The sequence below is a fragment of the Ilyonectria robusta genome (assembly GCF_021365365.1).
Source record: "Ilyonectria robusta strain PMI_751 chromosome Unknown BGZ61scaffold_95, whole genome shotgun sequence".
Taxonomy (NCBI): Eukaryota; Fungi; Ascomycota; class Sordariomycetes; order Hypocreales; family Nectriaceae; genus Ilyonectria; species Ilyonectria robusta.
In genome coordinates, this window is record NW_025764529.1 from 37,249 (window position 1) to 53,012 (window position 15,764).

Here is a 15,764-nt window from a genome sequence, read left to right on the forward strand (position 1 = left end):
AAATAGCTTCTGGGAAACTATGGCTAGAGATATAGCTGGAGATTCGGACTCTAATAAGCCTAATAGTTAGCTTAAATAGGAAAGAGATGCCAGTCTATAGCCTGGAGATAATGGTTTTCTAGATTAATTTACTATAATTATAAGTTGCTAGTATTTTAATAATTAGAAGAGCTTCTTTTTAAATCTGGATATTATAGCTTTAATATAAGCTATAGACTCTATAATTATAAGATTCTTCTTTTAATAGATGCTTATCCTCTATAGGGCACTGTGTATATAAAAAGGGAAGTAGGTAAGCTAGGAAGAGGCCTAGTGTATAATATAATTAATAATAAGTTATTTATAAAGTATATTATAAATATTATACTTATAGCTACTAGAGAAAGCCAGCTTTCTATTAAGAAATTATATATTAAATTTAAAAAGAAAAGTAAAATCTCAGCTAGTAACTCTATAAGCCTATATCTACTTAATTTACCGCCAGAGAGTATAGCAAGATAGCCGGATTTAAATTACCTTATTAGCCTTATAATACTTAAGTTAATTACAAGCCTGTTATTAAGGATAAGTTTAAAAAGGATAAAACAGTTTCTAGCTGGCCCCAGAACTTTTCTCATTTTCTTAAGCTCTTTCTATAGCTTTTATACTTTTTCTTAGCTTTTAGTAGCAATTTTAACTATAATATCGCATTATTATACCTTCTTAATATATTATTACTTTCCTAACTGCAGAAACTAGAGCTTATCTGAATTAATACTATTAAGATATAACTAACTGGCTTTCTTTTTTACTATAAATTAATATTAGAGGATATTATTCTTAATAAGATAAATATAATAAGGAGGATTAGCTAGATAATACTACTAGAGAAGAGTAAGTAGATACTGGGTATTTATAATATAACTCTAAAAGATTATTAGCTATTTTCTTATAGTTAGCTAGAGTATATATATAATTATAAACTGGAAATAGCTATATATAAAATAAAAAGAACTTCAAGTATATAATAGCAATAGTAGAAGAGCTGGATATAGTTTAGAATATAGAAGAATAGCTAGATAAGTATTTTAAGGTAATTTTTTATAACTAAGCTTTATCTACGCGTAAATAATAAGAACTAGTAATAATCTACTTTCGGGCTGCGTATACTAGAAACTAAGCTCTTTAAGCTCCCGACCGGTTTGCATCCCTATACCAAGGGGAGAAACGGTTCGTTAAGGTATCCAGGGCAGCTAATAATAGTAACGCACCCTCGTCCTGCCCTGACCCTATTATAGACTCTACCTATTACCTTGCCTAGTACATAGCCTAATAGAGCTCAGAGGTCATCGTCTCCAATCCAGCAGGCCATAGAAAAACAACATCTACTTTTGGGGACCGTTCAAAATAGTATAAACCGAGCCGCTAACCCTTAGTATACAAACGTAGGACAATATTCCCGGTATCTTCTACGTACCCCTTATACTGGACCTCCAGCGATACGTGGCGGTTAACGTTATTGGTATTATTACCGTTGGAACCTTGGAATTTGGGACGAAAGGCCGTGAAGATAAGCACGGACTCGCTTCCTTGGCTTTGGCCGACCCCGTCCCCACCGTCGCAAATGAAAACAGCCCTCGGTGAAACACGCTATATGTACGACTGGTCAATTGTACGGTCCTGATTGATAGCTGAGGCGGCAGCTATCAAAGCGTTCGCGTCGACGCGCTTTTCTCCATGCATCCGCAAAAGCAATCAACCACCGGGTACCCTGTGTTCCAGAGATAGAACTCCATCGCATGGTACGGGCAGATGTACCCTAGTCGACAGTACATGTACCTCACAAGAGTGTGCCTGCGAGGTATCTTATGCAGACATGTCGGATGCCCTCCGTCCTGCTGGCGGTTTTTGTATTGTATCCCGGTCGAGGTCGTGCCCGATGGGCAGGCGGCTGCACTATGGTGGTAGTGCATATGCCTAGATTATTTCCACTCGCCCAACTGTATTTCCTTCTTGCGCCAGCGTGAGCTTCTTCATCGGAGATATATATTTCCGGCTGCTTGACGTCTTGAGACCTGTGAGTGGATGCGTCCAAGTATGGATTTGTATTTTCAGAGAAGATAACTAGTAGAGGCCCAGCGCGTCTACCTACATAGACCCTCCACCTTGCATCCCCTTGAATCCTTCCGCTCCTTGCGTGGGGCACTGCTGGTTCGCAAGTCAATACCAATTTGCTCCTTAAGCCCGCAGGTTCAAAGGCTTCCAACAGGAATGGCGGGTAACGGCATCGGCAGTTGGCGCCTTGATTCCGTTTGGGAAGGCGTTTGGGTTGTTACGGAACCTGTCAAGATATAAGCCGGGTTCCTGCAAGAACCGATTATTCTATGATACACGTTCAGAGCATTGCTTAAGTGGTCGCGGCGAGGTCATAGAGAGGACATGATTGAATAGGAAAGGGCGACCGGATGGAAGGCTATTCAGATGCAAATAGAGGAGATGGGTGGTCCCACGGTCTGCATGCAGAGCAAACAGCCTCGCGGCGCGAAGCGACGGAAGCTGGCTTGGGCACACAGATTAGGTCGAGCTGTTCCAAAAGCTGGTGCAACAGCTGCGCAACTTGGTGCCCGTCGATGCAGTGCAGGGTACGCGGCCGGTACACGAGCTGGACACCAGGCGCATCGACAAGCTCGCACCCGGGTTAGGTGCGTATCTGAACGCTGCCTCGATGCTCGTCGGCTAACAGAGACTGGAACCTCATCGGACTATGCTTGGCCCGCTGAGCTGCAGCGGATCCTCGACTAGATCTTCCACCGGCCTGCATTCCAGAACTGGCTCGACTAAGAATTCTCTATAGGTATAAAGCTGCTGTAGATTAACGGACCTGTAGGGTTTGGGAAGATAATTTTCTGTATATATATTGTTGAATAACTTTTATCTATTTTTAAGATATCTGCTATCTATTTTTTCTTTTTATCTAATTTTAAGAGCTATAATAATCCTATTATAGCTATATAATTATAAATTCCTAGGTTATATTATAGTATAAAGATATATTTAAGTATATCTACTAGAAATAGAAGGCTAATTTAAATTCTATTATTACTAATATAAATACTATTATATTCTTTATATAGCTCCTTAGTATTATTTCTAGCTGTATATTTATTATTAATAGTCTAGATAAATACACTTACTTAGATAATAGCAGCATATTAATCACCAAATTCCTCCATACTGTTATAGACGCAGTCGTTAGGACGAACACTCGCGTCTCGTGGTTCGTTGTGCTGAGCCAGAGATCCGACACGCCTTCACAGACGACACACCCGAAAGCTTTGCCGAATATGAAATTGCACCCGATGACGTACGATCCGACACGACCGCCTATTCCAGAGATATCGTCGCCAGAGATATCGTCGACAGAAAACTACCTAATAAGAGCGACGATGTTCGATCGACCCTCTCCAAAGCATTGACCAGTCAATGCGAAGGCCAGATCCTCTGGCTGAAGATGTAGAAGTCTTTGAGGAAAGGGATGAATAAGAAACAGCTCTAGCACACCATCGAAGAAACTCCGGCTGGGCTGGACCAATCATACGACCGAAGCTGGCAGAGAATCACCCGGGCCCGAGAGTGGGAGAGGCAACGTATCTAAGCCCTATTAAACGATGGGCCGATGGCGTGTGGTTGTGTCGTAGCCTGCGACGGGAGCCCTGTCACAAACACCAAATTAGGCTTAGCTCTTGCCTTATCGGGTTAGACCACTGGAGCTCCAGGAGCTCCAGGACAATCAATCCAATCCAATCCAAATCTTCGAGAAACCCAAATCCAGTCCAGCCATTTTCCGCCCACTCTAGTCCAATCCAAATTGCCATCCAATCCAATAACATCACTGAATATCCGTAGCTACAACTCTTTTCAAGATGCCCCAGAGCGGCCTCCGCCTGGTGTCCTATGGCTTTGGGGAGTATGGAAGAGTTTCGTATAACATTTACTTACAGGAGTCCATTATAATATACCGTCGTCAAGCAGTCTTGAATTGGGTGAAGTATTTATTGTATTTATCCTAGTTGGCGTTATTGCTTTTCTTAGGCAACAAGTTTCGGACCCTGCCACTATACAACGCAATAAGATACGAAACCCACCCAGGGTACGAAGCTATTCCCTTCTTGAATATTTCTGAGCCAAGGCTTTTCGAGCGGGTCCGTACTATTCCACTTTCGATTTTTCCGAGCCAAGACTTTACAATGGGTCGAAGCCTTTCCTATTCAGAAATTTTCTGAGCCAAGATATCCTTATATCAGCAATTATTTTGTCGAGCTTCAATCCGATAATTATTCCAAACTCCAATAACTTGTGTCACCGGGTAGTAAAAAATATAGGACTAGATTTATTCGGCTACGATTTTATCGCTCTATGATTCATATCATTTTTGTTTTGTTCTGATAAAATTTTGTTCTCTGAGCATCCCATCATCCCTGACCCCAAAATCTCTATATGACAACGCCTCTCCAACCCCTACCCAACTTCAACCCGAGCACAATACCGTAAAATCAATTGCATTATATAGAAAATAAAGATAGGTACTGTTCTGGAGGGCAGCTTTCATCTTATACTATTAAATCCATATTTAGGCTACAGTTTCTAAATTATATCTACCCTTGAAATTTAAATTATATCTACCCCCTGTCGTCAAGGGTGCGGTTTTATTTTATGTTGGATTGTGACCCTGTATTACGAAACCTCTGATAGATCGATATCCTGACCTTAGTCAGAGGGGGTGTCAGATGACATAAAACCCCTCTTGAGAAAAGAGGGGGCCGGGGGCATCCTAAATCAAGACAATCAACAGATTCAGGATCCACACCCTATTGAGCATTAATCCCTGGATCGAATGTGCTGTACGCTATCCAACAGGAGTTTATACCATAAAAACTCTGGTTAACTCGCGCAGCCTAGCGTCTCCCTAAAAGAAAAAGCAACTAATAAAATAGGTTATTTGTGACGTTTTCGCGGTTAACAGTGGAAAAACGGAGACGCTAGGCTGCGAGAGTTAACAGAGTTTTTATGGTACTCGAGTTTGTGAACAAAGTCGCCATTTTGACCCTCTCCCGGATGGGGCCAGATGATACGTAAGTCCGTTTCCTGTCCAATCGGTAATTAGATGATTCAGAATACATTCTGGCTGCCTCCAGCAGGGTGCTTACAACGGGCATTGCAGGCGGAATTCTGTCGCACGGGTTTCCCAATGCTGCTCTGAGGAATTACAAGGTGCTGTTTCGGGGTTCCATTGAGCCTACTTATAGCGAGGCAGCTTGCTCTGGACAGCTGAAGGCTCAGCCGCAAGACTAAGAGGAGAATGATTTTGATTGTTCTCGCTGTGGGAAGCGTGGAATTTCCCGCTAATAATCTATTCAAATGTTTGAACTAGAGTCCATCATAATGACGCAAGTCCTGTGAGGGGCAATGGAGGCGATTCGCCAATCAAGCGCGTCACTCCCTCCGCCTGAATAGCGTTTGCATGTGAGGCTCGTCGCAAATTGCATGTGACGGTTATTCACGGTGGGCCGCAGAGCAAGGTCATTTCTTGGCAACCCGATTTCCGTATCTTTAGGCCTATGGAGCCTTACTCTGCCTTGATTGTAAGGCCTGCGTACCGCCGATCCCGTACAGGCAAGAGCGGCACCTTCGCCGCCGGCACCGGCACCTCGGGGCTCCACAACGCCGGGCGCTGCTGACCCTCTTCGCCCCCTACCGGCTGCGGCTGCCGGGCCAGCTCGAAGCGGATCTCGTTGAGCAGGCGTTCCTTGTTGGATGAGGACCAGCATGTTTTGCCGTTTCTGACCGCGTAACTGCGGTTGGACACGGTTTGCATGAACAAACGTGTCGTGAATGGCCGGGGGGGTCGGATAAGGACAGCGGCTGTGGATTCCGCTGACGGACCGAAGGAAATCGCAGGTTGCCATTCAATTCGCGCATCACATGCACGACACATCACCAGACTAGCGTTTTCTGGGTACACGCGAGTTCGAAGCCGAGATCTGAAGAGGCGTACCGGTCCATTGGGGAAAGGCTGCACCTGCCTAGGCGAAATGATCCCGACGTTGATGTGCTCAGGCTCGTCTGCGACTGGCTGCAGACAGAGGAAGCTGGCTCGTGAGTGATGTTCTTGGACAATGTTGACGATATCAATAGCTTCTACACTAGCTCCAGTGTCGGCAAAGCATCATTCACTACACTCAGACATACACACACAATTTGTTTCGCCCAGTGGCTTTAACCAATAAGGCACTAGTTGCTGTTGTACACATCTGTTTCCCAAGCTTTGTCATGGTCTCGTAAAAGCCCATACAGCATCATTCACTACAACACTGCCGTAATGCCGGGAAAGTTTACCATTTATCATACTTATCTGACCTGAAAACTCGTGATGTGGCCTCTTTAAGCTCTATTACTGTCATAATTCTAATGTCCTTAAGGATGGCAGCAGTCATCTCACTCTGCACGTAGATTAGTAGGCAACCCCATGGCCTCAGCTCTCAGCCCATCTTGCAAGGCTAAATAACATGTGAATCTAGTGCGGGGAAGAGGAACCTCGGGTCTTGATTGCCTACTGAACAGCAATCATCAGATGTCGCACTCGCTGCCTCATTGGTGTAATCTAAAGCATGTGCTTCTACGCCATTAGGACAACCCAGGTTCTACCTCCGTGTACTTGCGGCCTGGAGTGGTCGTGACCCTATGGAAAGCTGCATCTCGCACCTTGTGGACAAGTGGTCAGCAATCTACTGCATTAGCCCTCGGAGTCATCATCTTTCGTATTGCGATAAGAATAAGGCTGAGAGGGAGGACATTGTTTTGTTCTCCACCGTAAACACGGAAGCCTCAAGCTGCATGGTCAGTCTGTGTGAAGATGCATATCCTCCACGAAAGACGAACACTGCAAGAAGATCCAGACAACTGTCGTGGCGTTGCCTCAGCAGAACCGGAGATAGGTACCGTACTCAAGAGGTCCTTTTGCTGTACAGAGTCGTATCTTACATAAACTCAAATTCTGGGGAGGTTCCATATCATGATCTCGACCCCGTCGATAATGGTGACCTGTCTTCTCGGCCTGCTGAACTGCTGACCCGAACTCTATTAGCATAGAGCTCTAATGCAGAGTTAAACCTAAGAGTATTTCTTACATCCAGCTCGTGCTTCCAGGTGGTGCATCCAGACAGCATTGTACACAAATGCATAAAGACGGCTTCTGCTACCCGTGTCTCCGCCATCCCAACCGTTTTGTCCAGCCTAAACCGACTCTAATCGTCGACTTCGCTTCTTGACCATGTCTCTCTCGACAAATTTTCGAATTATTATTGCTGGAGGCGGTGTCGCCGGCCTTACACTTGCTAACGCACTAGAGGTATGAGCTAGATACTAGCTGCGCGCGAATACAGCGCTTCTGACAACATCCTAGCGAGCTGGGATAAACTACGTACTGTTGGAGCGTCGAGATACAATTGCTCCGCAGGTCGGCGCCTCCATTGGCATCGGGCCAAATGGTTGTCGCGTGAGTTCAGGTCCTGCTTGGAAATATTTATGATCGTTTCCTACTATATACATATGCAGCTCTGACCCCTTTCACCAGATCCTAGATCAACTCGGAATACTGGGTGAACTACTCAAGAAGACTGTGTGTAGATTACATCGGGAATTTCGCTTTCGCTCCTAACATGTAGTAGGACCCAATACTATGGATGGCGGATCGTGACAATCAGGGTCGATTGATTTGCCCTCGATCTGACGTGTGTAAGCTCGGATGGGCAAGGTGAGTACTCGAGGTCTCCGTTTGCGTCGTTACATTCATCGTGGAGTAGAACCGGATATGACCTTTCATGGGGAGATCGTCAAATACTGCTGCAAATCCTTTTCGACAATGTCCAAGACAAAAGCAAAATCTTGCTAAACAAGAATGTTATCAAAATTGAACACCGGAAACACGGAATAAGTATTACGTGTGACGATGAGTCTTCGAGGGGACCATTCTAGCAGGTGCGGACGGCGTCGCAAGCAGGGTCCGACAGGAGTTGTGGAAGCTGGCTGAACCTAGGCAGCCAGAGCTCGTGAGTCGTGACAAGGATTGTAAGTTTCTTCCTATTCACTTGTTTTCTTGTCCCTTGCATGCAAATTACCCCAAAGTATGGTGGCGAACTAACACAAGGAGGCATGCTTGCCGAGTATCGTTGCCTATTTGGCATTGCGTCTTCCGTTCAACTCTTGGAGACAGGAGACTTGGATATTGGGTATGATACGGATAGAAGTATTCTCATGATTACAGTCAAGAACGGAAGAGTCTATTACTTCCTCTTTGAGAGATTGAAAGCACTCTATCGACTCGGCAACATCCCACATTATAGCACGGCCGAGGCAGTAGCATTCGCTACAAAGCACGGTGACATGTGCATCCGGCCCGGATTCAAGTTCTCCGACCTCTGGAATAAGACAATTTCATTCCGACTTGTTGCTTTGGAAGAAGCTGCGTTCAAAATTTGGACGTGTCGACGAATCGTATGCCTAGGGGATAGCATCCACAAGATGACTCCGAACATTGGGGCCGGAGGCAATGCGGCCATCGAGAGTGCAGCGGCGTTGGCTAATTCAATCAAAGGCATGGTGGACAGACATGGCTGCGAACGGCCTTCTGAGAGCGACATTGAAGAATGTCTTCGTGGATATCAGAAATGTCGAGAGGAGAGGGCGGCAGCTGTGGTTGACACGTCTGGTAAACTTACACGCCTGCAAGCTCTACGAGGGCCCTTTGACCGCGTCTTCTTTCGGTACCTATTGCCTAATTCGGGCGATTTCCTACAGGATATGGCTAGCGACATGGTCATAGGCGCCTCTATGCTTGAGTATCTACCCCCGCCAAAAGCATCCCTGAGTGGAACCATGCCCTTCAACCCATTGCAGGGTGAGGGTAAGAAAGAGAACAAACTGAAGAGAGCACTCACAATGCTACCAATTCTTGGTCTCTTCTATCTCGCCATGTGTATTTTGAACTTGGATCCGTTACTCCCTTGGCTATCTGGGGTCGTTGAGACCGGCAAAATGTCTTTCGAGAACAACCACATCCTCGTACAGAAGACTTTCTATCGCATCAACTGGTTAGACAAGTTGTAGGTTTTGTGCCTCTCTCTATTTATCTATTGTATTACTAATCCACAATGTTTAGTTGGGCGTCAATTAACGTGGCCTTCATACCAGCGCTATACGGTCATGATGCAGAATCCAGAAAGCAGCTCATCTCTTTCCTGACTGATTATGGAGTTATTATCGGTATTTGGACTATAGAGTCTACTCGTCGGGCTAATGCTTTGACCTTTTCTCAGATGTACGTCACGTCGCGATTCTAGAATTACTCAACTTAGCTGACCGTGTTGCAGCCCGTCTCTGTTTTTGACACTCGGTCAGCTCTATGGCATTGGTGTCATAAGCCCTCTGTATTATTTTTTTCATTATGTCAACTCGCCTATTGAAACCTTCAAGGCCACCGACATGAGACTGACCCGGATGAATTACACTCTCGGAATTCTGCCGGCGATAATTTTCACCTACTACATCCCGTGCTACGCCATGATATTCTGGCCGTCGCCGCTTTTCCGCCAGTCGTGGTTGTTCGTTTGGCAAATGTTCCCCATTTGGATTTCCACCATGACTTCCATTTTCTCCTCCATATTTCCCGACACAATGATGCACGATAGAGTCAACGCACCAAAGCGTGATTTGCCGGTGGTTCGCTACACCCTCGGCACGTTAGTTGGGATGTCCGCAAGCTTCTGGATCTGGGCCTGGTTCATTAATCCTTCGGGTATAGCTGCGATTTTCTTGCCGCGCGCTTTACCAGCTACTACGTCCGAACTGTCTGGTTTCATGCACGAGTTCTTCAAATTTGACCAGATCTTCCTCTTCACTGCCACGTTCCTCTGGTTGGGCTATCTCTTCTGGGACATAAAGCATGCCGATATGGTCCAATCCAGCTGGCTTACAATCATCACTTATGCTGTCAGCATGGTCGTCCTTTTCGGACCCGGGGCTGCTGCTGGATTGGGATGGCTTTGGAGGGAAGACATAATAACGAACAAGAGGCACAAGGCAGCCATTGTCGAGGCAACCCATGCCAAGGTGGAATGATGACAAACGAGAAAGACCAGCTTATCAATACACGGCAGAAAGGAAATGAAATGTAGTAGTCTACAGGCAATGGGCGTGGCTGTAATTTACCAATTGACCTCGTCACGGCAGTGCCATGCATTCAGCAGGACTAGGAATAACAGCGCCACTGGCAATATTTGACCAAACGACCAGCTATTACTCAATTGGGGATGGCTTCCACGGTGACTGCCAGCCCGGTAGATGCTCGTGCCAAGTACGAGCATTATACCGAAGACAAGGAATATTCCAGAGGTTCGAGCCATCGTTCTCTGGAGACGAAAATTCTCTTCGAAATCCACTAAGATGTAGGTGGCAACGCTTGCGCAGACCAAGACGAGAAACACGACCATAATACCGAAGACTACCCATCCCCAGGCAGCTGCATTGTTGTTAAATGTCCTGGAGAAGAGGCACGTTGCCAGGAAGACGCCGGGTGGGACGCTCCAATTGGGATTGGCGCTAACTGGGGCGTGGCATATGGAGGGGGAAACCAGGATCAGGTTGACGACCATAAGCAAGAGGCGGAGTCGACATCGCCACTCTGACAATCTCTCCGAGAACTGATCGCGCAGAGTATGGAGAGTGAGCAGATGCACAGCGAAGGAAGAAAGGCCAGGTGGCTAGCAGCGAGAAAATGCCAAACTTGTATCTCGTAAATGGGGATATAGACCGCAAAACAGATGCTAATTCTAGCAACAAGCTGTTGATCGCTGAGGGTTAAGAGAAACCTAGAAAGCTTATGGGTTGAGTTCCTGATGAACTGATCTGTTGTGTTGTGATCCGGGTTATGGAAGAGCCGTAGGACGGCCTGTTGACATAATCTATCCGTTTCTAGACCGTTAATCGCTAAGCATATTATAATGGAGAGAGCGACACTGGCATAGAATGCCAATAGGACCTTGATAGATGACTGTTAGTATGTATGGAGATATGCTGCGCGTCTATACTTACGCCCGGTCCATTAATATCTGGATAAGACAGGTAGTCATTGACTTGATCCTTTGCTAAGCAACTCTGGTTGCAACCCATATTGAAAAGCCAACGGAAGTCAGTATTACAGTAGAGTTTCTCGATATTAGGGAGATGTAACGGGGATGGAAGATATGGATGAGGCTTTTAATAATACTGCTCGATAGTCTCGTTGTAAATAGGGTAAAAATTAGTTTAGTTTATTAGTGTTACAACTCAGCCTCACAAGGACCTTACTAAAGGTGCTTAATATTAGGCAACTTAAGCCACTTCTCCAAATCGCCCCAAGGGAGCTCACCGCCATTTTAAATTTAACAATTCAACAAATTAGATTACAATATTTTAGGTGCTACTCAATGGCCACAGGACTATCCTAGGCAGACTCTACTCCTACTATATGCAAGATTTGGCGGTGTAAGCTCTAAGTATGCCTTGCTTGCTTCTGCCTTAAAACGAAAGGCCATCTTTAATAGCAAGTGTTTACTCAAGGTCTCCGAGCACAACCAGCATATAATACCAACGTTAACCAACCCCAACAGATCCGTATCGCCCACCAGATGTCGTTCCTACAGGTGACCGAACTTATAGCAATTTTCTTTAGGCTATGGTGGCGGGGGAGGTGCTGCGCCATTTATGAACTAAATACAGTATCGGATGATTTCCGAATTCTATATGATAAGCGAGTGAGCCAGACAAGCGAGTGAGCCACCTCCAAATCCTATATAAAATGCCGTGTTCGACCCCCTTGCAAAAACTATCAGAATTTGATCAAACTTAACTAAAAGTTACTTGTATATTTGCTGTAGTATAGCAATAGAGTATTACTTTTCTGAGATTTTACAAAATTATCCTTAAGAAGTTATTTTAAAACTTTATTATAAGATATTCTTATAAATAGAAACTTAAAATATCTCCTTAAATAAAATTATATATAGTCTTAAAAAAATATTAAGCTGTTATTATATTAAAGTAAAATATATAAGTAATATATTATTAATTCTTATCAGAAACTTATAGTTTTTACAAGGGGGTTGAAAATGGTATTTTATATGGGATTTAGAGGTGGCTCACTCGCTTGTCTGGCTTACTCGCTTATCATGCACGTTAGTATGAATAATGCATTCTCATTTAGTAGAGTAATATATATTAAGATAGAAAATATAATATAGCTTAATATAACGTGGAAGCTGCACGGGGCTTTCAGGCTTCTATCGGCAGCGTCACGCTATATAATAGGTGTGTGCGCACAGCTTTAGTGCAATAACTGCTATTATTACTTGATCTTTTGCCTCAACAGTATTAGGTCATTGCAACAGGGCTCTAGTGGCACGATTCCTGTTACACTTAAAATATCTTAATTTTATCTTAACTTTATAAGATACCAGTAATATATAAGTTTTCTTTTTAAAGCTACTAACTATCTAATTTTAATACTAATAGTAATAAATTATATTTAAAGTTCAGGTTAATAAATATAATTAATTTATGAGATTACTAATTTAGAATACCTATATTTATTACTATAGCTAAAGAGAATAATACTATAGTTAATTTTTTATAATAACCTTATTAAGCTAGAGAATAATATAGAAGCTATTAGATATTAATTTTATCTAATACTCTATAAGATATATTAAATATAACTATAAGAAAAGAAAATAAATTATATTATTCTATTCTATCTTGAGCTTATATTTATCTTTATACCGCTTTAATAACTTATTAATTACTCAGATATAAGAAAGTTTATATTATATACTATCAGTATCTTATTAATATTAATTATTAACTATAAAAGGTTATAGCCTTTAGCCGCTTAGGTCTCTCTGGAAGCTATTATCGCTAGCTATCCCAAAGCTACTTTAGGATTATTTTATGCCGGATGTTATATCAAATAACTCCCAGTAGAGCTGCTAACCGGGCTCTTCAGACCGCGAGGATTTAACCAGACAGCCAAGTCGATAAGGCGATAACCCAGTGAAGGCCTGGTGCAAGCAGTGGCTGAATCGTCAAAAATAGGCCATGGAGGACGCGGACTGGCGCGTCAGGTATATTCCGTCTTGGTAAAGAACGTCTTGGTAAGGCACGCCCTGGTGCTGAACTTAATGACCGGCCATCTCCCTATTATGGTGTGCTCGGACTGCAATAGTTCAAGGAGGGTGATTAAGGCGTTATCATCCTTGTCCAGTGACTAGCGCGGAGCTCTCTGAGTTTTCGTGGTTGAAGTCGTAGGCTGTTTGTTAGCCAGGGCACCCTGCGACTTGAACATCTTGGTCCATGTGATGTTGTTGGATTGCGCAGGGATGCTGAGTGCACTTGACAACAGATGTTGTTATTATTGTTATTAACTCCTTGCAGTCGAAGGACCTTTGAGGCCTTATATCTTCGACTGATTCCTTCTAGGACTTGAATCCTAGATGACAGTCCTACGATCTGAGTTTTAGGACATCAAACTTTAACTTTAATCCTGAAGTTGAGGGGGAACCATCAGTTCTTCCAACATGTGATCAGCACATGGACGGACTGCAGATGAACTCTTCGAGGGGCTGCATCCGTGGATACTTATTGAAATATAAACAACTTCATGTGATAACCACTGTGCCTCTTTCGCTTTGTAAATTGACGCTGGCTCATTTCGTCACTACTAGAGTTGTAATCCAGTTGCGCGAGTCAGAAGGGCAGTAAACCAGGGCTCAAATGTGTCCCTGGTCCAGTCGGCAAGCGCGGGCATAGCAGCTTGCAGCTGGTAAATGCCAAAATGCTGTCGGTATCACCTATCCGAAAGTTCCCACCAAGCACGCCCTATTTTCTATTATTAGATACTCAAGTTGAGATGAGTGCGAAGTAACTTACAATTTCCGCGCCTGCATCCATGACAAACAGGAGGGTCCAGATACCACCAACTACCGGTACCTGAATGACGGGGATCATAATAATCTTGTCTGTTCCTCCCCAAAGCGCAATGATACTGCGCATACGCTCATGCCACGCAGCGACCCAGATACCAAACTGAATATTGGCAGTATCCATGTTGCTGGATGAGGTCTTGGTCTCGATGAAGATAGGAGCTGGTCAGGTGCGGAGAGGTTCATATATAGTTTGGTTGAAGATAGCCATTGTGTGCGGCTGCTTATCCAAGAAAGTGTCAATGAGATTCTGAATCTCCTTTTCGGGACGAAGCACTACAGCAAAGTCAACCATCTTATGGACTGACGATGCAACAGCACTCGTCCGAGTCTGTGGCGTCCCCGAATCCTTCACAGACAGGATGCTTGTGCTGGATACACTGTCGTTGGACGGTTGGGATGGGCTCTGATCACCAGTCTTTGACAAATAATAAAAAGCCGACACGATTTGAGCTGAACGTCTGCTTCGTCAAGTCTACCAAGCCTACGGGCCTTGCCGTTAAACTGCTACGGGACTTCAGGTTGCTTTGATAGGCCAGCTCTAGGCCAGCGGGAATGGTAGGAAATGCAAGGCGGATGTGAAAAGATGCCAGCTGCGCTGATGCCAGTGCCGGACGAAACGGCCATGGCAAAGAATCAAACAAGAGCTGTCTGTAAGATGGATGAGAGAGCTGGAATCTCAGATGGCAGGTAAGGCACATATTGAAGATCTCTAACACCTCATTGAGTCTATATTCTCTAGATTTCCATTTGCTAGGCATTTTATTCTGTACACTTTCTTTCTCCTCCTATCCTTTTCTACCAGTTTTGTGAGCACTCAATTCTCCACTTGACAAAGAAGTTGTTCTGAATAGCCGCATTTGAAAGGCGCAATCAATCAAGCAAAATTTGCCGAAAAAGGAGGTTATGCGAGGTGTTCAACACAGAGTAACGGAGATTTATTTGAACACGAATCCCGCCAGTAGCCGTATTACCAAGATGATATCAACAGTCTGGCGGCCGGATCTAGCAGGGTTCGCGCGGAAGACGTGTGACCGCCGCCATAATTAAGATGAAGTGAGGTAGTGATTAACTGTAGTACTTCTTGGACACCGTATCAGTTCCAGGAATGGGCCGTACAGAACATGGGCATCAACCCACCGCCCGTCTCTCGCTGCTGCCATCAAATGGCGGCACCTTGGGAAGAAACGAGGCCCGGAACCAGGTTTACTGGCTCAGACACACCGGCGAAGATCCCTGCGGGCTCTGACAACTATTCCAATGGGGCTCAAGGCGCACGTCTCTCGTGAAGGGACGTCTATTGGATTGCCGAGTCTGGCCTGCTAAAGGTTGCTCTCTGGCTGCCAAGACCCAGCACAGGAGGGCGACAAACAACCATGCACCCGAACGAAAACTTCTGCTGACAACGTCCCGGGAACTCAGGCGTGATTCTATGTGATGGGGTTTCTCTTACCAAGCATGAGTCCCGGGATCGTAGAGTTCAAGGGCAGAGCATCCGCCCGGTAGAAGGCACAGAGCCACGCCATGGGATCCCTCCGCCAATCACCAACACCTAAGGATAAGACGCGCTTGATCGACACTCTGGGATTCAACAGAGGGACCCAAAAACCACCCAGATTCCACCAATCACTAGTCCCAGCTTGGTGCTCTCGTGTGCTCGTGGGCGCTATCGTGGTGTTTATCCCCCCTTTCCCCAACTATCGTAAGGGTGAT

General features: G+C 44.8%; 3 protein-coding genes across 3 annotated transcripts; 2 read left to right on the plus strand and 1 right to left on the minus strand.

Moving 5' to 3' along the window:
- Positions 1–2,475: 2,475 nt before the first annotated feature.
- Positions 2,476–2,719, plus strand: BGZ61DRAFT_542153 (uncharacterized protein; the record flags this gene model as incomplete). Its single annotated transcript, XM_046255144.1, has 2 exons — positions 2,476–2,490; positions 2,558–2,719. 2 exons carry the CDS (start codon positions 2,476–2,478, stop codon positions 2,717–2,719), a joined length of 177 nt encoding a protein of 58 aa, XP_046093435.1.
- Positions 2,720–7,309: 4,590 nt separating this feature from the next.
- On the plus strand, positions 7,310–10,155 carry BGZ61DRAFT_501036 (uncharacterized protein; the record flags this gene model as incomplete). The annotated part of the gene is made up of 9 exons (XM_046251646.1): positions 7,310–7,387; positions 7,442–7,534; positions 7,613–7,657; positions 7,707–7,792; positions 7,842–7,972; positions 8,017–8,087; positions 8,164–9,140; positions 9,197–9,355; positions 9,408–10,155. The coding sequence occupies 9 exons, from the start codon at positions 7,310–7,312 to the stop codon at positions 10,153–10,155; spliced, it is 2,388 nt and encodes a 795-aa protein (XP_046093436.1).
- Positions 10,156–13,411: 3,256 nt separating this feature from the next.
- BGZ61DRAFT_577826 (uncharacterized protein) lies at positions 13,412–14,410 on the minus strand. Its single transcript, XM_046256258.1, has 3 exons — positions 13,999–14,410; positions 13,748–13,947; positions 13,412–13,414 (listed from the first exon to the last, which is right to left on the minus strand). The coding sequence occupies exons 1-2, from the start codon at positions 14,173–14,175 to the stop codon at positions 13,816–13,818; spliced, it is 309 nt and encodes a 102-aa protein (XP_046093437.1). The 5' UTR covers positions 14,176–14,410; the 3' UTR covers positions 13,412–13,414; positions 13,748–13,815.
- Positions 14,411–15,764: the final 1,354 nt, after the last annotated feature.